This window comes from Crocuta crocuta, unplaced genomic scaffold, assembly GCF_008692635.1.
Source record: "Crocuta crocuta isolate KB4526 unplaced genomic scaffold, BGI_CrCroc_1.0 scaffold36, whole genome shotgun sequence".
Lineage (NCBI taxonomy): Eukaryota > Metazoa > Chordata > Mammalia > Carnivora > Hyaenidae > Crocuta > Crocuta crocuta.
Window position 1 is genome coordinate 12601551 of NW_027532203.1, and position 24537 is coordinate 12626087.

General features: G+C 36.1%; 1 protein-coding gene across 1 annotated transcript in view; it reads right to left on the reverse strand.

The window, feature by feature from the left end:
- The window catches only part of DCC (DCC netrin 1 receptor), a 750532-nt gene that overhangs the window by 280348 nt on the left and 445647 nt on the right, over positions 1–24537 (reverse strand). The window contains exons 11-12 of the mRNA XM_077777558.1: positions 24028–24166; positions 16865–16914 (exon numbers count right to left, since the gene is read on the reverse strand). Coding sequence (XP_077633684.1) covers positions 16865–16914; positions 24028–24166 — 189 coding nt within the window. The remainder of the gene's footprint in view (positions 1–16864; positions 16915–24027; positions 24167–24537) is intronic.

Below are 24537 nucleotides of genomic sequence, written 5' to 3' on the forward strand. Positions count from 1 at the left end.
GGGAAGAATCACAGGAAGCAAGGAAGCCGAGTGAAGTTGTGTGGGATACAAATAAGTGGACCACAAAATTAACATCTTGCACATTGCCTGCCACATACCAGGTATACAACCAGCCTTTATTCATGTTGAATAAGGACATGAAGATTCCAAGGACCTTGAGAGGTTATTGGAGTGGATTTATCCTGAGACAGAATGTAATAAACATAAAGAGGTTTTGCATGTGAATAAGACAAAGGCTGGCATGAACAGAGGTAGATGCAGTTTGTGAGCATCATTCATGAAATACTTAAATATTTCAATGGCAAACCAATTCTATAACTGGTCCACAAGATAGCCTGACCATCGACAACATCAGCATGACTGTAGTTTATAGAAATAATAATGCAAGATTGAAGACGATGAAGGTACCCTAAAGGGATGCTTAATAATCACATGCCATCTGTAAACTGTGCAGAGGAAGATGACTTATCAAGTGCAGAGCTGACAAGCAATGAGAAATATTTGTAGAAACTAAGGATATTTAGCTTGGAGAAGAATTGATAGAGGAAAGGGGGGCTTGACAGACATCTTCAAATGTTTAGAGTCATGCCATAAGAGGAAGTCACTCGACTCACTTGATTTGTTCTTTATAGTCCCAGGGGAAATAATTATGACAAATGAGTGGAAGTTATAGGGAGACAGAGCAATTCATTTTGAATATAAATTTCTGAAAGTTAGACCTACATATGACAAAAACGCATGCTTAGAGAGGGGGAAAAATAAGTTCCCTGTCAGCAGAACAGTTCAGCCATGAGCTAGAAGAAGGTTTTATAAAGGGGATTTGGATATCAGATGGAAATGGGAGAACCTGGCTTTTCAGAGCCTTTCAGTGCTTATTTTGTAAATCACCAAAATTAAAATTACAGGTTCAAGATAAATTCTTGGTGATTCTGTTTGTTGTTGTTGTTGTTGTTGTATATGTAGTATATATGTAGTAGTGAGAATGGAATGAATTAAAAATATTAATACTGTGAGATCCACCTAATATCCTGATAATTAAATAGAATTTATGTAAGACATGCATTTAAAAGTCTGACTCAGATTAATACTCACATAAATGTTACTTGCTGGGCTTTGAAAATCAATCCATCAGCTATAAAATTCAGAATTGAAATAAGTCTCAAGTTCATTTAAAGAAATGGTTCCTCAAACCAGTTACATCATTAGTCACAATTCTCTGCAAAGTCAGGCAAAGGAGCACTGATTATTGGCATCGGGAGAAGACAGGATGTACTGCACTATTGAGATACTTACTTCACAGTGTATTTCATGGGTGCAGCTATTGATAGTTATAGTAAGTATAGATTACTTTTATAATGTGCTTATTATGACAGGTACTATTTGATGCTCTTTAAAGTTATTATCACTTCTCATCCAAAGAGCCAAGAGCATATTCAGAAGTGTATGTCTCAAGAATAGCATCATAACAGAATGTTTATTTTAGTTTGAACTAAATCTAATGTGACAGCATGATAGATATATTTCCCTTTGGCTAAAGAGCATCACTTCCCATCAATGTCAGTTCCCCACAAGATCCGCATGTCAGAGAATAAGTGTATTTTCTTATTGATAACATCTGACTCCTGTGCATGTCACTCTGTCAAGTTGTATCCCATAGTAAAGTTCTTGACATACATGTCCTCCTCCGTATGGAGGAAAAGAAATCAATTCTGAAACCAAAATAGGATTCTAGCAAACACTCTCAGGAAAAGGGACACTCATTTTATTCAAGCCAAGTCTACATATCTACACTTCAAGGAAAAGGAGACTTCAAACTACATGTTGTCACATGTGCAGATCTTTCCCCAAATCAAGGTTATTTACTATCAATTAGAGAGAGAAGCCATACAAATGACTGATTGAAACAAACTTTTCCTCTGGTGTTCTAAACTGAATACACAGAATTTTAAAATATTTTGTAATTTTTAAGTGAAGATGTTTAAGGTAAGCATTTTCTCCCTTTATATATAACCCAAAATAAGGGGGGAGGAGGGGGAAGTACACATGTGTGTATTTAGCTTATCATACTACAATTCAGATGGTTTACCTAAATGATCTAAATTTCAGGTTATTGATAAGGCTTCTGAGGGCATGCCAGTATCTAATTGTTAAATAACAGGTGCATAGTAACTCTGTTGAGTAAACGAATCAATAAAAATTAATTAATGAATAAATGGCTGAAAAGCAGACACAAGATTACATGTTATTAGTAAAATATTAGTAAAATTAGATACTGGGTTCCCCTAAGGAAAAAGAAAACAGTGGGGTTTTATAAATAATATTAAAAAATTCTGATCATATCAGTTTTAAGAGGCTCAAATAATCCATTACTAAGGAAATGATGTATTTATTATAAAGATATTATTAAAGGAAATGTAATTCTTCTACTTTGGGGACATCTTCAATTATAAATTAGTGTTAAAGACAAAAGTGTCTTTAATAGAGAGTAGGAGAAAGTCTCTAAATTTGCTAAAGTAAATATTCAGCGTGGCTTTACTATGCAAGATGGTCACATTTTAAAGAAGGTACAGAGGTATTTAACATTCATTATAATCACTGCAAATGGATGGACTGTTTTCTGGATTACACGCTGAAACGGTAATCTCTATACAAGTTTCTTGGACAGGAGACCTACTGAATCAGAAGTGTGTATGCGGGGTGCCTGGGTGGCTCAGTCGGTTAAGCGTCCGACCTCGGCTCAGGTCATGATCTCACAGTTCATGGGTTCGAGCCCTGCGTCGGGCTCTGTGCTGACAGCTAGCTCAGTGCCTGGAGCCCGTTTAAGATTCTGTATCTCCCTCTCTCTGACCCTCCCCTGCTCATGCTGTCTCTCTCTCTCTCTCTCTCAGAAATTCAGAAATTTAAAAAAAAATAGTGTATTCTAGGAGGTGGAGAAGGGATTCTTCATTTTAAACAAGTACCTGCTTTATAGGATTTTTTAAAGGTGTGTTTATTTATTTTGAGAGAGAGACACACACACACACACACACACACACAGGAGGGGCAGAGAGAAGAGGGGAGAGAGAGAATCCCAAGCAGGCTGGTCACTGTCAGCACAGAGCCCGATGTGGGGCTCGAACTCATGAACTGTGAGATCATGCCCGAAACCAACAGTAGGACACTTAACTGACTGAGCCACCCAGGTGCCCCTAGGACGTTTGTGCTCCTTAACGTTTGAGAACTTTAACTCTGAGCCTTCAACTTCTTTCTCCAGACTGCAGTTGTTAGCCTCCACCTTCAATTCCGTCACACTCAGCTTCCGTTCCAGGACAGCAGGGCAATGAGAAGAATCAGTCCCATTTGTAGCTGATGTTCAGCTTCATAGACCTGGCCTCTTGTCCTTCAACCCAGAACATCTCTGACTATATCAAAGCTAAGTAGGGACGCCTGGGTGGCTCAGTCGGTTAAGCGTCCGACCTCCGCGCAGGTCATGATCTCGCGGTTCGTGGGTTCGAGCCCCGCGTTGGGCTCTGTGCTGACTGCCAGCTCAGAGCCTGGAGCCTATTTCAGATTCTGTACCTCCCTCTCTCTCTGACCCTCCCCTGCTCACGCTGTCTCTCTCTCTCTCTCTCTCTCTCTCTCTCTCAGAATATATAAAACGTTAAAACAAAAACAAAGCTAAGTATAGTCTAAAAATGTCCCAGCCATTCCTATACCATAGGCAAGGGGCGAGCATCTGCTCCATTATTACAGGTGGAGAAGTTAATTTCTTGTATAAGAACAGAAACTCTATTCGATGTCAGGTGCTGTCACTTGTCAGAGTTTCTCATTCATTGCTACTGCTCATGGAGGTGCTGAGGTTTCCTGACTGACAAGCAACCAGGGAGGCCTCCTATGAAACTGGCACAGCACAAGCATCTAGTCTGTCACGTGGTATACACTCAATGAATATTTATGATTGAGCGAACATATGAATAAATGAATGCACAAATGAATAAATGCACAAAAATCACCCAGGATTACGAAAGAAACAGTTTTTAAAAAATTTTGTTCTCTTTTCTCTAATAAAACTTCCAAATTAAAAAAGCGTTTGGATTTTATTTGAACTGGAATGTCTCCTTCAAATGTCATTATATTTGATTTCATCAAGAGAATTATGTACATTAGCATCTAAATGGAAAACAAATATGTTTTTCCTTTCTTTGAAGTACAAAAAATCCCTCTCAACTTGGAAATGTTGAAATATAGACATCTCTGGAGAAGTACATGTTGATACTACTGACATGGACATCGACATATATATTCTTTGTGACATTTACATTCATCTATGCATAGAAGATAGAAATCTACAGTCAGCTGCATATTTTGAAATATGAATTTTATTTAAAGTCAGTATGGGACATTTCTTCACATATAAATCCCTTTTGTGTGTGTCTCTTCAACTTTATCCATATAAAAATAAAATAGACAACTATCTAGTTAACAGCTACTGCCTCTTAGCTAAAACACAAAATGGTTTGTCAAATAGATTTGAAGTATGAGAAATGTTTAGATAGGAGGGACTTGAGTTATTACAAAAAAAAAAAGAGAACAGAATTTCTTGTTTGCCTTGGAACAAAGGAATTTGTAGTAGACACAAGTAATTTCTCCTAGTATGAAGATTAGAGATGTAATATGATCATAAGTTAATTTCCTGAAAATATTAAATTATTCTTCTATAGTTTTTAACCCACTATTACATACTTTTCAATATATTTGAAAAATCCATTTGTATTCAATACAGTATATAGAGTATTTTCTAAAAATGTTTAGGAAACACAGGGATGATTATCCTTTTAGATTGTCAATTTCTCGTGGAGAGTTTTCCAGGGGACTGAGTGATGTTTTGGACAGCTTTGGACAATTAATGGAAGCTATCATTCCTATGTGAAAAAGCAACATAATAAATGTGTAAATAAGTAGGTTTCAGTGTTCAGTGTTATTGAGAGTATATATTCAAATTGCATAATGTTAGTGGGCTTTCTAATGAAATTAAAGTAAAATGACTTCAGGGCAATGATATAATAGACTTAGTTTGGTTGCTAAAGCCGCTATATCTTAAAATAATACTCTTATTTAGGTAGTTGCTCTATTACCTGGGAGCATTTGCTCTTGCTCTAGGCTTCTTATCTAATTTATGCCATTTGGTTTTAAACCATTTGGTTTAGTTTTGTTTATTTTTAAAATTAACATGTTTGCTAATAAAATGTGTGGCAAGTGTTCTGATTTGCATTTTCTCTGAATCTAACACACAGTTCCTAATGGTTCCAAGACCACTGCTGCTAAAAATCATTCAATAAATCACAAGTTTTATTTCACTGCCAACAAACCTTTGTTTTTTAATGTTTTTCTTTATTTCTGAGATAGAGAGAGACAGCGTGAGCAGGGGAGGGTCAGAGAGAGAGGGAGATACAGAATCTGAAACAGGCTCCAGGCTCTGAGCTGGTTGTCAGCACAGAGCCCGACGCGGGACTCGAACCCACAAACTGTGAGATAATGACCTGAGCCGAATTCCGTCGCTTAACCGACTGAGCAACCCAGGTGCCCCTCACTGCCAACAAACCTTAAGAACTGAGGTAAAGCTCTTCTCTGTGATCTTATTTTTTTCCCTTTCAAAGCTTCATTAATAAATATATTCTAGAGCTTAGAATTGAGGGAAAAACAGAATTACATTTAGAAATTCCAGAAGTCTTTAAGATTATATAAGTAATTTGGAGAGGTATTAGCTTTGCTCAGTTAGCAATCTACAGCTTCACTTATGTGTGTTTTTAGGCTCATCAGGGAGAAATGCATGGTTACAAGGGATAGAATCTTGCCAGTAGATCCAACCCAGGATAAACTGGGAATCCAGTGGCATGTCTTTTTGAATCCCCTTCTTAGAAGGTCTCCTTTCTCAACATTTACACCCTTCTCTTTCCATGGCTTCGGCATCTAGTTTTGTTGTCCACTGGATGAATGAACTCATCTTCTAGCTTCTGATCTAGACCTTACCTTCTTCATGGAAAATAATCCCATTGAGAAGCTAAACCATTTGAAGACCAAGCTTATTTTGAACCCCTTCTCTCATAAGGCCCTATAGAGAGGAGGAAGTAGCCAAATGACCAACAACCATAGCCTAGGTTCAAATCTTAGTGCTGTTACTTCCTCCCTGTGTGGCAATAGGGCTCATTACCTAGCCTCTCTAAATCTCAGTCGTCTTTCTGGAAAAATGGGGATATTGATACAATCCACTGACTTTAACCACTTTTTCCTTATCCACCACCCCTGCTCCTGTACCCTCTTTTTCTTCCTTTGCTTAGAAGTGGGTATTCTTTTAAATCACTCCCTGGCAATCACTCCTTTTTAATCACTCCTCTTAAGTCACTCCACCCTTTGTCCCATTGCAAACTCCAAACAAAATGAAACCCAACTGTCTGCCTACACCAGGCCAGAAACCAAGCAACCACCCTGGAGAGAAAAACAAACACAATTGTGCTGGCTAATTTCACTTTAAATTCATGACAACAAATCTCAAATGGCCAGGCCACACTGCTCAGCAATCATAATTTCATGTACTTTATGATTCTCCTTTCCACATCCTATTTTTGAAATAACTATTTCTTATCTTGTCCGCTGTCTTCAAACCCTCAATACTTGATCCTTCAAGACTGCACACGTTAGTGAAGATCTTTTGTCCTACTTCTCATCTTGGCCACAAAATGACATAACTGCGTCCACCCACTCCCTCTGGCTTCCCTCACCTTGCCAACACTGAAGCATCGGCTCCCCTCCACCTGCACGCTGGATCCTCTACCTTCTTGCCTACACAAAAGAATGCACTCCTGCAATTTTCCACTCTCTCCTCTGCATCACTCTTTTCTCCCTCTGTGCCGCATTATTTGCAAAAGTTGCAGTATCCCTCATGTTGAAAAAGGAAGCAGCAACAACAGTAAACAAGTAGAACAAGCAATAAAGCCTCCTTGAAAAGCCTACCGCACTCTAAAGTTACCATCCATTTCTTTGTTGCACTTCAGAACAAAATTTCTCAAAAACAACATCCAGGGTTATGCACTGCAGTACCCTCGTCTTTCTCTCCATTTTCATGCTCCCTCCCAAGTGGTCGCATTGCTGTCATTATTTTACTAGATTTTTCATCAGCACTGACATAGTTAGTAGCACCCTACCTCGAGCCCCCATCCCTCTTTGTTTTCTCTTCCACTCTTGCTCCTTCTCATCCGTCCAGTCTCTCAATGTGCAGTGTTCCAAGATTCAGCCATTTCGTTGTCTACTACAATCTCTCCCTAGGTGTCATTGATATGACAGTGACTCCTAAATTTATATCTCCTGTCATGACCTGTCATCAGACCTCCTGTCTCATATGCCAGATTGTCTACATGATTGACATCCCTAATTGTATGTCCAGTAGTTATCTCAAATTCAAAATGCCCCAAATCTAATTGATTGTTCCCTCTAAACCAATCTTTTTCCGCACTCATCCTTATCTCATTAAACAGCCCCACAGTGCACTCATTTCCTGTAGCAAAGATCTAGTCTCTACCTCTGATCCTTCTCTTCCCCGTGCCCTTTATATCCAATCCATTAGCCAATCTTATTGGTTCTAAATGCAACACACATCATGATTTTTCCCATTTCTCTCTTCATCGGCTGTAATGACTCCCAGGTCCCAGCTACAATCATCTCATACAGGTTACTCAGTTGTCTCCTAAACAGCCTCCCTGCTTCCACTTCTGGCCCCATCCCCAATAATTTTCCTCACAGCAGCCAATGTGATCTTTTAAAAAGAGATCACTCCCCTTTCCAAACTCTTTTCATCATCCACAGAATGAAATTCTAATTTTCACCATGCCCTATAAAGCCCCACACGATCTGGCTCTGACCCAGAGATCTGTGATCCATGCATATGGCTGTTATTTCAATCATGCAGAGACGGTTCTCCTGCCAAGGCTTCTGAGCTAGCTGTGAGCCTTACGTGGAATGCCTTTCCTAAGTGTGCAAAGAAAAACTGGCCCTTTTTCATATTTTTGACTCTACACAAGTGCCACTTTCTTAAAAGGCTTTTCCCTGACAATCTGATTTAAATTTGGTGCTCCTCTATCATATTATTGTGTTTAATTTTCTTCACATAACTCATCATTTTCTTGTGTTAATTGTTCATTCCTTTGTTTGCTTATTAATCTGCCTCCTTGTATTTGAGTTTAAGTAAGCTCAAGGAAGGAGATTTAACTGCCTTCATTGTAGCTTTCCCAGCAACAAGCTCAGCTCAAAAGTTAGTATTCCAGGAACCAGTTTAACAAGCAAAACTTATCTTACAGGGTTATTATAAAAGAAGTAAATAAAATAGTATTTTAATTATTAGCTCATTGCCAGGCACGGAATACCTGCTGAAAAGTTAGTTACCGGCATTATTATTGTTATAATTAAGTGCTCCTTAAATATGTATCAAAAAGGTTAATTAAGATAACTTATGCTAATGTCTTAAATATTTCAGTTGAAGGATTTGTGTTCTAACAGTTATTTTTAAAGGTAAGCAATATTTTAAGCTAGACAAGTAAATTAAGATTTTTGCATGTAGGTGAATGTCTCAACATCTCTAAATTCAAATCATATAATTAGCAACTGCTTCTACCTACTGGTAGGACTGACTCTATTCATGTCCTCTAACTAATCAACCATTCCAACCATAGGGGCAACTTCCTTGAACTAAATTAAAATCAGAGACCTTATCACTAGACCTAGGTTCATTTAATTTAGGCCCATTATTAAACCTCCCACTTTTCAAAAATGTATGACTTGAGGGAAATCTCATTAAATTCTTGGGGAGGCTAAAGTGAGCTCTGTCTTCAGAGCCAACCAGAAATGGAGCCATTAGAAATGTGTGTGATGAAGTACAAATTACAAGGTGGTATTAAAGTGGGGCTAGAACTCCCAGGAGGGTGGTATTTTACCATATATTTTAGTGTCTTTCTCCAAATCCTTTCTGCAGGTATCCTAGATGGCAGTAATGAGAATAAATGTGAAAAGAACAAAATACAATAACCCCCAAACACACAACAAAAAATGATACATGTAAGTATTTGAAACATTGTAGAAAATGGTTTTGTAATACTATTTACATTAGAAAAAGTTTAGACAGATGTGGAGGTGTGTTTTTGTTTGTTTGTTTTGTGTTTTGTGTGTGTGTGTGTGTGTGTGTGTGTGTTTTTAAAGAGAGAGAGAGAGTACAAGTACACATATGCAGTATGGAGGGGCAGGGAGGGGGGGGGTGGAGAGAGAGAGAATCCCAAGCAGGCTGTCAGCCCAGAATCCACCATGGTGCTTGAACCTTATGAATCCTGAGATCATGATCTGAGCCAAAATCAAGAGTCAGATGTTTCCCACCTAGGTGCCCCTAGATATGGAGATTAAAAAAATTTTTTTTTTAATGTTTTATTTATTTTTGAGAGAGACAGCGTGAGCAGTGGAGGGTCAGAGAGAGGGGGAGATACAGAATCTGAAACAGACTCCATGCTTTGAGCTGGCTGTCAGCACAGAGCCCCTCCCGGGCTCGAGCCCATGAACCATGAGATCATGACCTGATCCGAAGTCTGATGCTTAACTTACTGAGCCACCCAGGCACCCCTAGATACAGAGATTTAATCATGCTTCTAATTTATTCAAATCCCATCAGAGAAGTCAATAGGTCATTCTCAGCTTCATATTCCATAGTTATGCCCATAGGCACTTTGTAAAGACTGTTCCTAGATTTGCTTCTAGTTTTTTATAAATTTAGTTTTTTTAATACTTAATTTATATTTTTACTTTATTTTATTTTTTTAAGTGTATTTATTTTTGAGAGGGAGTGACACCACAAGTGGGGAAGAGGCAAAGAGCAAGGGAGAAAGAGAATCTCCACTCTGAACTGGAGCCCAACACAGGGCTTGGATCTCCCAATTGTAAGATCATGACCTGAGTCAAAATCAAGAGTCAGTTGCCTAACCAACTGAGCCACCTGGCACCCTTATGTTTTTATTTTAAATTAATTCTGTAGGGATTAGTTTACTCAACTTATGGACTGCATAAGTTGCTTGGAATGTGTATGCTATTACCAAGATAAATAACATGGAAAAAGTTTTAAAGATAGTGTTTAGTATAAAAGGAATCCTATAGAAAGAAATTATTTGACCAAAATAGAGTTAAATACTTTTCACAGCCTTTAGTATCTCTAATAGGGGGTTTATATTTCACACAACTTTTAAACCATACTATGTCATTGCTGGGGAAAGTATCATGAGTCAGTACTCTCTAAGAAAGGCTCTGAGAGAATGAGTGACAGTGTGATACAAAGATATGGTTTGAATTTACACTGTATTCTCTTATTCAACTTATTTATAGGATGCATGTAATTTGGCATGATGAATTTACATTATTTAAAAATTGCTTATTTATTTTTTTTACTATCCTAATATCCTTCCCATCAGAGTTTATCCACTCACTGTGTTTTCACTGGGGGAAAAAAAGATGGAAACTACTGACTTATTGGAACTCCAAAAGAAAAGCAAAGGATCAGTTTAGCTGCTGGTTTACTAGCTAAATTGTGATGAGATATGAAATTGATGCTGGTGACCAAAATTATGTTTTCAGAATCATTCCAGAACAATTCCATGCATATATTTCTGGTTCCTTATTATTAACTCTGTCAGTTGGTTTTGTCAGATTTGTTAAAAAAAATAATTCATAAACATGGGACCTTGGAAACAGAAGTATTCTGAAAGCAGTATCAATAATGGGAAGTAAGGTGTTTCTTCCCAGCCAATTAAAGCATCTGCCTATATTCTTGACCACTATGATTCATTAAATCCTTCATTTCCCTGAGAAGATATAAAACTTTGAGTGTTCTCATTTCTCTATTAAGATAAGGTAAAAGGCAATCACCCTTTTTTCCCCCCATGAATCAATCCGTCATTTTTTACAGAATATTTCAGGTTGCAGAAATTAGAATGGTGGTTGCCAGGACCTTGGAGAAAGGGAAGAAATGGGGCATTATTATTTAGTGAGGAAAGTTTCAATTTGAGGAGATAAAAAGCATTCTGGGAGTGAATTGTGGTCATGATCGCACAATGACATGAATGTGCTTATCCCACTAACCATACACTTAAAAATTATTAAAATGGCAAATTTGTGTATTTTACTACAATAAAATATATCTATCTTTTATTGTAAGTAAGATAGCAGATATCAGGGTTCCTTCCAAATTATAGGCCAGATAGATTTATTTTTGAGGGAGTTCTCATGAATTATGACATGTTGTCTTATTTTAACATAACATAAACGGGGCACCTGGGTGGCTCAGTCAGTTAAGTGTCTGACTTTGTCTCAGGTCATGATTTTACAGTTCGTGGGTTCAAGCCCTGCGTCGGGCTCTGTGCTGACAGCTAGCTCAGAGCCTGGAGCCTGTTTCGGATTCTGTGTCTCCCTCTCTCTCTGACCCTCCCCTGCTCGCACTGTCTCTCTCTCATAAATAAATAAATAAATAAATAAATAAATAACATAACATAACATAACATAACATAACATATAACATAACATAACATCATAAACTCTTATAGCCAGTATATTCTATAAACTCTAGGCAGAAACAGAAAGACTAGACTCTCATACTAGAAATACTAGAAAATTTTGTCTTCCTTATAATTATGCTCCTGCCCTCATACCCTTCCCAAGACTGTTTCAGTCATACCCCTCTGGACATTATCTGTGCTCAGAGAACACTCATGTAATGCATCAGTGAAGAGATCAATAACTGAAATAAATATAAGAGCTCTACAACCATTTGAATTGAATTGATGAATAACTGAATCAGACACTATAATCAAGCAGAAATTCTCTGTGTATTGCAATTGAGTAAAAACCCCAGTGTGAAGTTTGGAGTGTAAACATTATTGTAAATACCAGTTTATAATTTATCTTTGCATGGTATCAATCATCTGAGGTCTCCTGAACCAACTATATTTGTTGGAGGAGGATTCAGAGCTCTGGATCCAAATAACTCAGTGGCCAAAGTGTATTTTGTGAAGGATTTAGGATGACAGGGAGCAAAACAAACAAAAGTTTGTTTTCATGAGATATCTGAGACCTATGCCTATGTGCAACATACAAGGGGGAGATCAGCATTCACAGAAAGCCTGGTCAGACTGAGGAAGAAGGTCTAGAACACCTCTCTGAGCAGTATATTTTCAGGGGAGATGAAATGCAGCAGTAAGTGGTATGAATACAAGTGGCCTGTGGACAACCAAGAGAAGAAACCCTAAACCAGGGGGGAAGAAAATCAAAGAGAATCTGCAAATTAATATTATAACTCATACCAATCTTTGTTTTTTATTCTTCCCCTTTCCCCTCTCCTCGCATTTACGCTTTCCTTCACAGTCCCTAACAAGTGGGCATCCCAGTTGGAGTCAAATGCAAATGACTCACTCAGCTGTCCACCTGACTATCAAGTTCTGTGATAAGAGAACCAGTCCAATGGCAGGAGAAGGAGACCTCAGTCAAACCCTTTCTGTCACACCACGTCTTCAGAAGCATACCCTTGTGAGGTTACCCAGTGACACAGCACTCAGATTACCTCCACCTCGCTTTTGTTTTGTTTTGTTTTTTTAAGAAAGAAAAAGAGAAACGATAGAGAAAAAAAAGATGTTAAAATATCTGGGACAAAAATGATCAGTATGTTTTCTAGAGTTGGAAATTGCTGTTTTAATTCTCCCTTTGGGTAGTGTTTAGGTAAAGGGATTTGAATGATCAGTAAACTAATTTTCAAGTCACTTAAGCATGCCAAAATACACTGACACATGGGGGAGTGAGGAACTATGATGCAAGGAAACACCAGTCACTTTTCTACTGTTGCAATTAAGGCATCACACACTGTATCAAACTGTGAGTGATTAACTCAGTATTAGCTTTTAGGAATGCAAAAAAATTACATCCATATAGAAGTATTTGGTGTTCAAGGATAAGAATTTCAACACTAGAGAGGTGCAATGATATAATGAGAGAAATCTAGTATTATACATTAAAAAAATCTAAACCTGAACAAAAATCCATGCCTGGTGATATACTGGATTTTGTTTATTTTTTTATTTCATTCTTTGTAACCAGGCTATAGTCTCAGTCAATAAATATCTGAACATATGAATTGAGTCCAGTATTCCTTAATCAATATACTTGTGCATTTCCTCTAATTCTTTGAAGATTGAGAAGTGGCCTAATGACTGATTAATGTTTAATGATTGAGAAAAGGCCTAACAAGTGAAATTACAGTTGTAAATGTTTGGAGCCATATGAGATTTTAGAAATTGTGTCTCCAACCCTCTCATTTTATCAATGAGAAAATAATGTCAACTTTGAGGATTAGAATAGATCAAATTTGGTTAGATTAAAGTGAATTTTCTCTTGTATGTTTTCCTAGTAAACTATGAATTCCATGAAGGCAAAGACTAGGTATGTATAGTAAGTGTATATGCAGTGTCTATGTATGTATAAATGCGTGTGTGTTGAATGAATCAGTGAAACTCATCTTGACTTGCTAAGATCTCAAAGAAATTAGGATCCCAGCATCTTGAATCCTAGCATTCTCTAAATACTCTTATTCTCAGAACTCTTGTATTGGAACATAGGAAAATGGTCAAGTACCAACAAAAGCCCTTCTCAGCTTATACAAATTTAGGTTTTATATTTTAGCCCTACTAATTAATTTATAATATTTATTTCTTCAAATAATAATTGAATTTCAAAATCTTAAGAAAGTTATTATAAAGCTTTCCCAATAAAACAGTCATATTTTAAAGTCCATACTGTAAACCATTATTTTCTCTTTTTAATGGAGATGTTATTTCTTGTAAAGAAATTTTAGTATAAGAAATAACCATATAATCATGACTCATTATTACCTGAAATCTAGTATCTGTTGGTAAAGCCATTTCTTCAGAACAAAATTTGTGTTCACCATTAGCTTGCAGAAAGAGAATCAAATCTGTTCTATGATTATAGCTTTATAAAAGTAATCTGCTGTATGGGGTTTTCAAGAGCAATATAGTATAAGAATTTCTTTTGGTTCTTTTATCTAAATGTGTAAGAACCTTGCTTACTGTTTATATAACCTGGAATATGATTTCTCTGTCCTATTGCCTTACTGGTAGCCAGAACCTTAACAAGTACCTATAAATGGTCATTTTATATTTTATAGTTATTTTCAGTTTTATGTACAGAAATCCTAACCATTGGGGCACCTAGATGGCTCAGTCAGTTAAGCATCCGACTTCAGCTCAGGTCATGATCTCATGATTTGTGAGTTAGAGCCCCGCATGGGCAGAGCCTGCCTGGGATTCTCTCTCTCCCTTCCTTTGCCTCTCCCCCACACATGCACAGGTGCTTTCTCTCTCTTCATCTCAAAATAAATAAACATGAAAAAGAAAGAAAAAAGTCCTAGCCATTTGTGTACAAAAATATTAACACCACAAAATATTTTCATAGACTGTCAATTAAAAAAATCAGTTATGTTCAGTAATTGCAATATTATATAGAATAAAAATTTTTAAATATGGCTCAGTTCCTTCTATATCAAGTAGAAGTCTCAAGTAAAATGAATGGCATGAATGTTTAATTTTTTTAAAGATAATAATACTAATTATTTAACTAAAATCTTCCTTTTTAAATAAATTTTGTTTCTTAAAATGGTAATAGTCAGGGCCAAAGAGTAATATATTTGAGAACTTTTCTTCTGTTTCAAACAAAAGAACATCAAAATATAATACTGCTTTTGTTTTTCTCTTCATCAACATCGGGAATAAAAACAAAACCAAACAATGTTTTGGCCATTCAGTTTCTTTCTCCTTGGTAACCATCCAAGAAGAATCCAAGAAGAATCCAAATTCATAATTTATAATTCCATAAAAGCTAGGAAATATGATAACAAAGAGAAGGAGAGAAATATAAATGGCTTTCCAGTGCCTGGGCTTGCTGCATTCATTTTGAAAAGCTAATGAACAAGTTAAATTTTCTAGCAGTTCAATGTTCCAGATATAACCACAAGAGGATAGAAACAGGAGTGTTCACATTTGGTTGTTGCAAGCACTGCATATTACAGAAGAGTACAGGCCGGAGTATTTGTATACACATAGAGAAATCAGTTGAAAATCCAATTTTGTGAAACAGGAATTCCCTTTTCAGGGAGGTAAAAAATCCATATTTAAATATAGTCAGCATCCAAGGTCATTCAATAATCCCTTATTCACATTTCAGAAGAAAACATTCATCTTTTACTAGAGTAGACTTTTATGGAATATGACCACACATACATACACATAAAATAGCTTGTATCAATTTCTATGTTCTGTCCTGGAGGAAAGATGTGAGGCAGGTGAAAACTCTAATAAACATAGGTCATTAAAACAAGAGAAATCATAATGTGTTTTCCAAATTTCATTCATTAAAAACCTACAATAATTGCAAAGATCTACTTGACTATGAGTTTGCGCTCTCTTAATTTGAATGGTGTACCTGTAAAACATTTAATATTGTTGCAAATTAAAATATAGTTTTTAGGGAATTTTTATTTATCTCTGGTTATTTTCCTTTAGCTCATTTTTTTTAAGTTCACTTATTTTACTCCTTCTAATTTTAAACATGTTTTACTACTTCTTATCCAATACAGGGACTAAAAATAAAAAGGCTAACAATTTTAGAGACATTTCACCTAGGTTCCAAAAGACAAATTTATTTGACAGAGGCAATTCTGATCAAAGTCATAAAACAGGGCTTCACCAGATTTTCTTGCAAAATTTGGCAAGGAACTGTATATTGAGTGAAGTAATAGTTACTGACACAGAGTTAGATCCTATGTAAATGTTATATCACTACTTTCTCATGATAAATCAATAAGGAAAGCATTAACATTCATATTACATGAATATAGAAACTGAAGTTTGTTGAGGTCAGAGACCTTTCTAAGATCACATACAGCTATTAAAAGAAAAAGCTAGGATAAAAACTAGAGTATGATTTTCTCTAAGACTCGTATAAATTCCCTGCTGTCTCCCAGAGCTTAGACACTAGTTAGGCTGAATTCCCCCTCACTGAGGCCCAGGAATAGTGAAATTATTTACCTGGGAGCATACAACCAAGTGATGAAAAACAGTCAGGCCAAACCAATCCTTGTTTGCTTCATTGTACTATGTGGCTTTAGCTGATTTTCAAACCCAAAGCACACTTGAATTAAGGAGATGTTTCTAGAAAACTGATTTCTGGCATTAGTCTCCTTATCTTCAGCTACATCTAGCCTACTTTAAGTCCATTTGAAAGTTTTATCAACTTTCCAGGCCAGGAAAACATTAATCAATGGATAACACTGCTTCATAAATATAACCTTATTGGACCTCAAGAAGGTCCAATGCATATATTTACAAGTGAGAAATAGAGATGATGATGAAATATTTCATTCTAACTAATCTGTCAGGAAACAAAGTCTCTATTCCACCTCTCTCAAGGTGAAGACGTTATTCGTTCCTTCATTCAATTGCTCTTCTAGCACATTATGTCCTATGTAGTGACTACAGGTATAGACATTTTTGTTTCCCACTGGAATAGACTTTAATCACTGTCACATTTATAAAACTGTGTGCTGTTAGTAAAACAAATGCTTCCTTTAATTAATTCAAGTGTGGTTGAAGAAGATGCGGAATCAATTCCACTTACTCCCTGTGCTGTTCTGGAACATTTCTTCACATGGAAACCACCATGCCTTCCAAGAAGGCGAATGAATGGGTAAGTGAAAATTACACATGTAAGTAATGAAAGAGTGAAACTTTCCATTACTTACCCTTGAATTAACCACTTCCAGGGAGACGTTCTGAGGTGGGGCACTTGGCACTAAAAGGAATAAAACAAGGTGAGATGGTTATTGCCAAAGTCATAAAGGAGAAACTACAACCCCCTGTGAAAAGAGAAAGCATGACTTTCACAGTTCATGATGATAATTAGGTAGGCTGATCCAGGTGGCACTTCAAAATTTTCCTGGAGAGATGAAAAATAACTGCATCTGTTTATTTTTTTCTCACTTGGTAGGCCAGTTATCCATATAGGGAGCCCCCGAAACTGTTAGGTAAGAGAGCACCTGCCGTGATACCAAATACTGCCATTTAATTACAGCTTTCTTGTTATTACCTTCTCAGAGAAGGCAATAAAAACACACATGAGATTTCCTGGAGTGGTTTTAAAGGCTTAAGATATTGTGCATTTCAGGATCTGCATGGTTTTATTATAAAATATGTCACTCTAATGGTCACTCTTGTTGCTTAATCCTCTTAATGCAATCTTTATTATCTCTTAAAAAGAGAAAAGAAGAAATACATCCCTCTTTTTATCTGCATGTAATTAAACCTGTGTGATAGATACAAGCAGGTTATCAGGTAACATTCGGTGAGTCAATTCCATGAACAAAAAGGTAGTTTATTTTTCTTTGTGGATTTTCTAGGTATTTTTTTTTTCTCTTGCCTGCATTTTGACTGCCCGATTCCTTCATGGAAAAAGGAAGAATATATACAACTTTCTTTATAATACTTGTAATGAATATTTACTATATAAAAAGTGAATATTCTATTGTGTGAATAATTCAAAGACAATCATTCACTAAATAGCTATTATGTGTCAGACTCTATCCTAGATGTCTTAGATAAATCATAAACAAAATAAAGTTTTTTGCCCACAAAAGAAATAGACGTAGCATTCAATAAATGCTTAACATATATTAGTCTGTAAAATGTAGTCCCTATTTTGTTCATGACAAACTGATTAACAGAGAGGAACTGCTCTTAGCATTTTCAAGAATTTAAAGGCCATTTTCCGTCACGTTGCCCCTTCTTTAACTTGAACTTGGACAAGATCTACATTTCTATAGATATTTCACCCTGAATTCATTTATGCCCTACTCTGATTTTACTTTGTGAAAGTAATCACCATGAGGGTATGATATATATCTGATTAATTTTTATAGCCTCCAAACTGACACTCAACTAATATTACTGACTCAATGATTACATGAACAAATAAATACGTACTTAAATATTATCTCCTGGGCCTTTCTGGACACCACAAGAATTATCATAACTTTTTTTGATTTTGAACTTCTTGTCTTAGTAATTGATAAAGACTGTGGCGATGTAGCTTGTAATAAAAAGCACTCACTGGAGTCTTGTTTTCATGAATTAGGTCAATAGTTCTTTCACAAAATATTTTATAATTTAAGAAATAGATTTTATTATTCAACTACTTTAGTTCCCATTATATTTCTTTTCAAATAAAATATATAATTCCCCACAGGGACTAGGATTTTTGTCCCTTTAGAAGCTGAATCCTCAGTATCAATAAGAGGGTCACATTCAGCAAACATGTGTTGAATTAACTAATTAACAGATTATAAGACATAATAAAACTCTTTTCATATTCAGAGTTTTAGTCATAACAAGCTTTCTTTTGCAGTTTTAGTTTTTTAATTAAGGTATAACATACATATAGTATAATGCACAAATCTTGTATGGAGGGTTGGATAAAATTGTATGTGTGTGGGTGTGTTCACATTTAAATATCACCTAGATCAAGATATAGAATATATTCAGTATCCTGGAAAGTTCACTTGAGTCCCCTCCCATTTAATACCCTTCTAAGAGTAACTACTATTCTGACTTCTGACACCATCGATTAGCTAAGCTTGCTTTTGAGCTTACTAAAAATGAAATCAGTTGTTATTTCTAGGCTGGCTTCTCTTGCTCATCATTATTTCTTGAGATTCATTCATTCTGTTGCATCTAGTAGTAGTTTTGGTGTTTCTGTTTGTTTTTTATTGATTCTATGTATTATAATATATAACTGTTCTATTTTATATTTACTCATTCTATTGATGAATGGCATTGGATGACTTTTAGATTTGGGGCTGTGAGATTAAATCTCCTATGAAAATTTGTGTACATGTCTTTTGATGAACAACTGCACTCATTTTCTTCTTTATATACCTTTATACACCTAGCAGTGGAAATACTGGCAGCCACAGAAACCTCTATGGTGGTCATGCATATGCTAAGTTTTAGTAGATAAAATTTTCCAAAGTGGTCTCGCTAATTTACACTCCCACTAAGAATGTAGCAAATGTCCAGAATCTCTATATTCTTACCAACCTTTGTTTTATCTGAATCTTTTTCATTTCAGTCATTTGGTAGGTATGTCATGTTTTTATTTGATTTTTTCCTGAGGACTAGTAATGTGAAGTATCTTTTCACATTTTTGGTGACATTTGGATGTCCTTTATCGTGGAGTTCTAAAAGTATATGTGCTTTTTTTTTTTTACAGCTAAGTTTCCTTTAAAACTCATGTCTAAAATTTTCATTCCCTTATCTTATATTCCATTTTCATGTTACTATGATTAAAACATTAAGATTTTTTTCCCCTAAAGCTAAAATAGTCAGAAGGGCTCTTCCGCATTTGGCAAACTTCGTATCTTCTCCACTCTTCTCAAACATTATATTAATGAAATGGACTTCCCTAAACTACCTTCACAGACCTGTGGGCAACCCAGTCCAGTCTTCAGGAAAGGGGAGAATGCAGAGGCTTTAATAAGACCATCTTCACATTCTGTTTCTTTAAAAGAGGAAATATTAGAGTAGGCTGAAAATAATAACAATGTGTGTGATCAGAAAAACTAAACAGACTGTCATCCTCACAATGAGGAAGAATTTAATATAATCCTATTCAAATTATTCTGTAAAGCACTGAAAATTAAAATAGGCACCAACTGAAAAATGCTAAGTGCTCCATCATATAATTTCACAAATTTGTAGCACATGGATTGTTCTTATGTAATCAGGAAAAAAGTAAAGAGCTTATTCTATAGCATTTTTAGTTATCAATCCACACTCCCTCCCTCTCACCATCAATTCCCATATTACTGAGACTTAAATAGACACAATATATAGAATCAGATGTTAGGTGGAAGCAAGTGGAATCTATATTTTTTTGAGCTTTCCTTTATTTGACTTCCCGAGATGTTTTATTGTCTCATGAAGCAAAGAGAGAGGCCATGGTTCACTGTTTTCTCTTCAAAATGTCAAGCAATTTATCATTTATAATAGGTTGGTTAGGACCACTCAGAGATATTTGGTCTAGAAACTACCCTCAATATGGTGGAGCATGCTGGTTTGATACATATGATGATGATATATTCTGTAAGGTAGATAAAGTTCCCACATTTGTAAATGAATCTCCATATAGACAGGCACTTGAATTCTTCTCCTTACCAAATGTACGCTGTCCTATACACATAATTTATGGATTAAATAATTCATATATAATTATGAGCTTTGTACTTTCAGCAATTAATATAAGAAATTCATTACAGAATCAGAGAAACTCAAGGTGTTTCACATTAAACCTTGCTTCTTTTCTTATTAGCTTGGGCTCTGACTCTGCTGCTTACTAGGCTAGCTTTTGAGACCTCTTTCTAATATTAATTTTGTCATCTGTAAAGTAGGAAAAAATTATAATATCATGAGGATTAAAGGTTATTAATGCAAAATGATCAGAACAGGGCCTTGTACTAAGAAGTACTCAGTAAATACCAGTGATAACAGTAAAAAGCACATTTTTATAATGAAGTTTGTCTATGAAATTGGGTCCCTCTGCTTGTGGGCACAGAGCAAGGTGGCATGGAAGCTCATAAATATCAGTTGATTCATAAAATGTTTTAATGACCTACACTTGTCAACTAGTTCAAGAGAAAATATCTGGGAACAAACTGGTGAAACTAATTACATTCCATGCTAAATATTAGGCTGCCTAGATCTGATGTTCTACAATCTCAAATGGCTTAAAGAAGCAGATTGTTTATACGAATGGTACAGTAAGTGGAGGAATTTGAATGAAAAGCAAGTTTTCTTCCCAGACGAACAACTAAAGCAGGCTAAATTAGAGATGAGAACTTTAAGGATAGAAATCTTTATAAGCATTTTAGCATAACAGGAATACTATTGCAATAATTCAGAAAAAAAAACACTATGTGTGTTTCATTGTTGCTCTTATTCAATTTTTCTCTGGTCCCAATATCAATTTTTATGGTAAGGATTCCTCTGACCTGATGAGAATCATGGTGTCCTCAATAACATGGAGGCATTTAGGCACAATCATCTATTAAATTAGCCACTTAAGGGGAAAGTCCTAAAGATAAGTCTACACATAAAAACAATTGTATTGTTTGGCTTAACTGTCTGATTAATTCAGGAAATATTTACTGAGATGATGAATGCAGAGATGAATATAACAGCATCCTTCACATTAAAGAACATGTAGTCTACAGAGAAAAAGTGACATACATTGTCATGGATAATATTTATTGAACACTTAAATACATGCCATGTTCATATTTTTGGTGCTTATGTGGATTAGCTCATCTAATTTCCACAACATCTCCCTTTTATAACATCCAGAAAGTCAAGGAGAACACAGCTTTACGACTAGGGACTAGAAAGTAGGAGACTATGAAAAGTGATTACATATATCTTTAAATATATTTATAAGTAAATGTCTTTGTATGATGTGTGACTTCAGCATGGGCAGCTTTAATAGAAGACATCGGATTGAGCGAAAAGAAGGGGTGTGGATAATAAGAGAGAGAAAGACAAGAGTGCAAGGTTTTTTTGGTTGGAAATCAAAAGAGATGGATTGATTGTGAAGATGAATGGAGAAAATTTTCAGGAGCTCACTCTAAGGGGCCATTCAGCTCCTGCTTTCTCCTATCAAATGTATCGATAAAGAGAAGTTGGCATCCTTTGCACAATGAGGCTTGTTGGGTTAGGGTCATGAAATCCTTTTATTTAATGACAGGCATTTTCTAAATCCTAACTGTTACAACACTTAGAGATAATCATTCTTGGACTAATGAGTAATAATCTATCTCTTTCACTTATGACATTTAAAACCAAAGTGAAGAATAAGGCCACAGTATTACAGTTCAGAATGTGAATGAAATCTACATAAATTATGTAAAATATTCATTTTCATTTGTTTTTCTTTTATTTTTATAATTATAAGTTGTGAAGTAAATTATTCTGCCAATAAATATTCTATTCTCTCTTCAATAACAGAATCAGATGGATGGGCATTAAAAACGATACTGAAGGGGTGTCACATATAAATTTTTTTAGGTTGAAATTGCAAATGAGCATCACTCCTGTGTCTTTGCTGCACTGTCCTTAATAGCATGCATGACCTTCCTCATTCCACTGATATTGTGTGAAATATCCGCCCAGATACTTTTCTAGATTAAAGAATGATGGATTGGTTAAGGAATCACAAGGTAAAGTCTTTTTTTCCCTTGAAATTCAGCAGATCAATAATTTATAGAATTGTATACAACAACATGGAAACCATTGCTGAAAAGAGATAGCTTGTTGCCTTTTTAATATTCATGGAGGCCGTCTCTGCATCTCTGCACCTGCCTGAATTTCCACTGGCCCCACATCATATACTCTGCTGTCCTCTGTTTTCACTTGTCATTAAATTTCCCAACATTTCATTATCTTTTTATTAGACATCTAGTTTCCTCTGCTATTGCTTTGCCAAATCCATCTTTTTCATTAAGAGTTCTTCCTTTCTTTTATGACACTTAAGGAAATATGTCTAATATTTCATTTGTTAGGGAAGGTACAACTAAAATTATGCACTTTCATATTTACTTTTAAACCTGAAATAATGGGTTATTTGGCCTAAATCCTTATGATGTATTTTCAAATTAAGAGGTATATATAGGAGAACTGTCCATCATTTACACTTTTAATCATCCACTCCCCTTAAGAATGAGAAATAAAAAGCACACCAATGTAAAGTAGTCAACACACATGCACAAATGTGTCTGTGTTTACAGACACCCCCTCCCCCCCCAAATAATTTGAACTCTTGGGCAGTAGTCACACTTTTGAAGATGACCTACTAACATGATGGAAAAAATAGGATAAAATAGGCAAGGAGGGAAAGGATAGGACCTGAGGTCCCTGGATGGGAAAAACCACATATTTTGGAACCAGGCTGGGAGGAGTGTCTGACCACAGGAAACCCCTCAGGCATAAGTTTCCTCTTGAGAATGTAACAGACCCCCACCTATTCTCCTTCAGATTTCCCTCAGGAATTTGACAAAAGACCTAAGTATGGCCATAGGCTACCCCTTATACAATTGAAACCAGCCAATCAGGAATGGACAACCTAGCGCCTAGAGCTATCAAACCAATAAGGCAGAACCTGAGAAGGAACAAGGGGGAAGGGTGGCAGGAGGGTTGACCAGAACCTTATAAACCAGGACCCCTGCCTCTAAGTCCTTGGGCATTCACTTTCAATGTTTCCTCTTGGGTCACCTGGGTTGCTCACCGGGTGGGAATCAGTTAAGCGACAACTTTGGCTCAGGTCATGATCTTGTGGTTTGAGTTCGAGACCCTTGTTGGGCTCTGTGCTGACAGCTCAGAGCCTGGAGCCTGCTTCTGGTTCTGTTTCTTCCTCTCTCTCTCTCCCCCCTCCCCCACTGGCAGTCTGCTTCTCTCTCTCTCAAAATTAAATAAACATTAGAAAAGAAAAATCGAAAAAAGTGCCCCCTTTGTCAAGAGAGCTTTCCTACTATTCTTCCTTCCTAATCTTTAATAAACTTTTGCCTGTTGCTCATTTTGTGTCCACCTATTCATTCTTCAAAGTGGCAAGATAATGAATCCTGGGTATTGTGGTAAAGAATCCTGCAACACTAGGAAATCCTGACACAGAGCAGATAATACACCTTTTGAAAGAAAGTTTAAATTTAACTGTAATAGATAGAGTAAACCAGCCAAAATTTTAATTTATGCTAATATATGCCATTACATTTTAATTCAAAACCTTAAAATGCAATCTACGGCATACATGCAGTATTATTTCATTACTATCAAATATGTAAGTCAAGTTTCACTGTCTATCACTTACCATCAGAAAGCGTAAACACTGTTATATCATCAGTAGATACTCCTGGCCCATAGCGATTATAAGCTAGGAATCGAAGAGTATATTCCGTGAATTTTTTCAGGCCTTCCAGCTTATAAGATAGTCCATCAACCTCTATATTCTGGAGACATAAAATGCCAAACTGTTATTCAGGAGGCACATTAAAGCAGAAATGGCAGCCATTCTGTGCAATCAGTGAATTGGATATTAGACTCTTACTCACAAAACCATGCTCTAGCCTTATAATGAGTTGTTGTAAAACCTAACTTGTGACACACACTCCCCCACTAAATTCCAAACCACTCTGTAGACTCCTAGTTAAAATAGCACCATGCTATTTTTACAGTCATTAAGTTCCAATGTGTTTAATGCCACCCAATACATTGAATGGTATGCAGTATTCCACCCACACTGAAACTGACAGGCAGAAGGCAGCCTGTGAATCCATGGGAACAGAGAGCTGCTCCTCTACCCTAAATGGAATAAGTCACT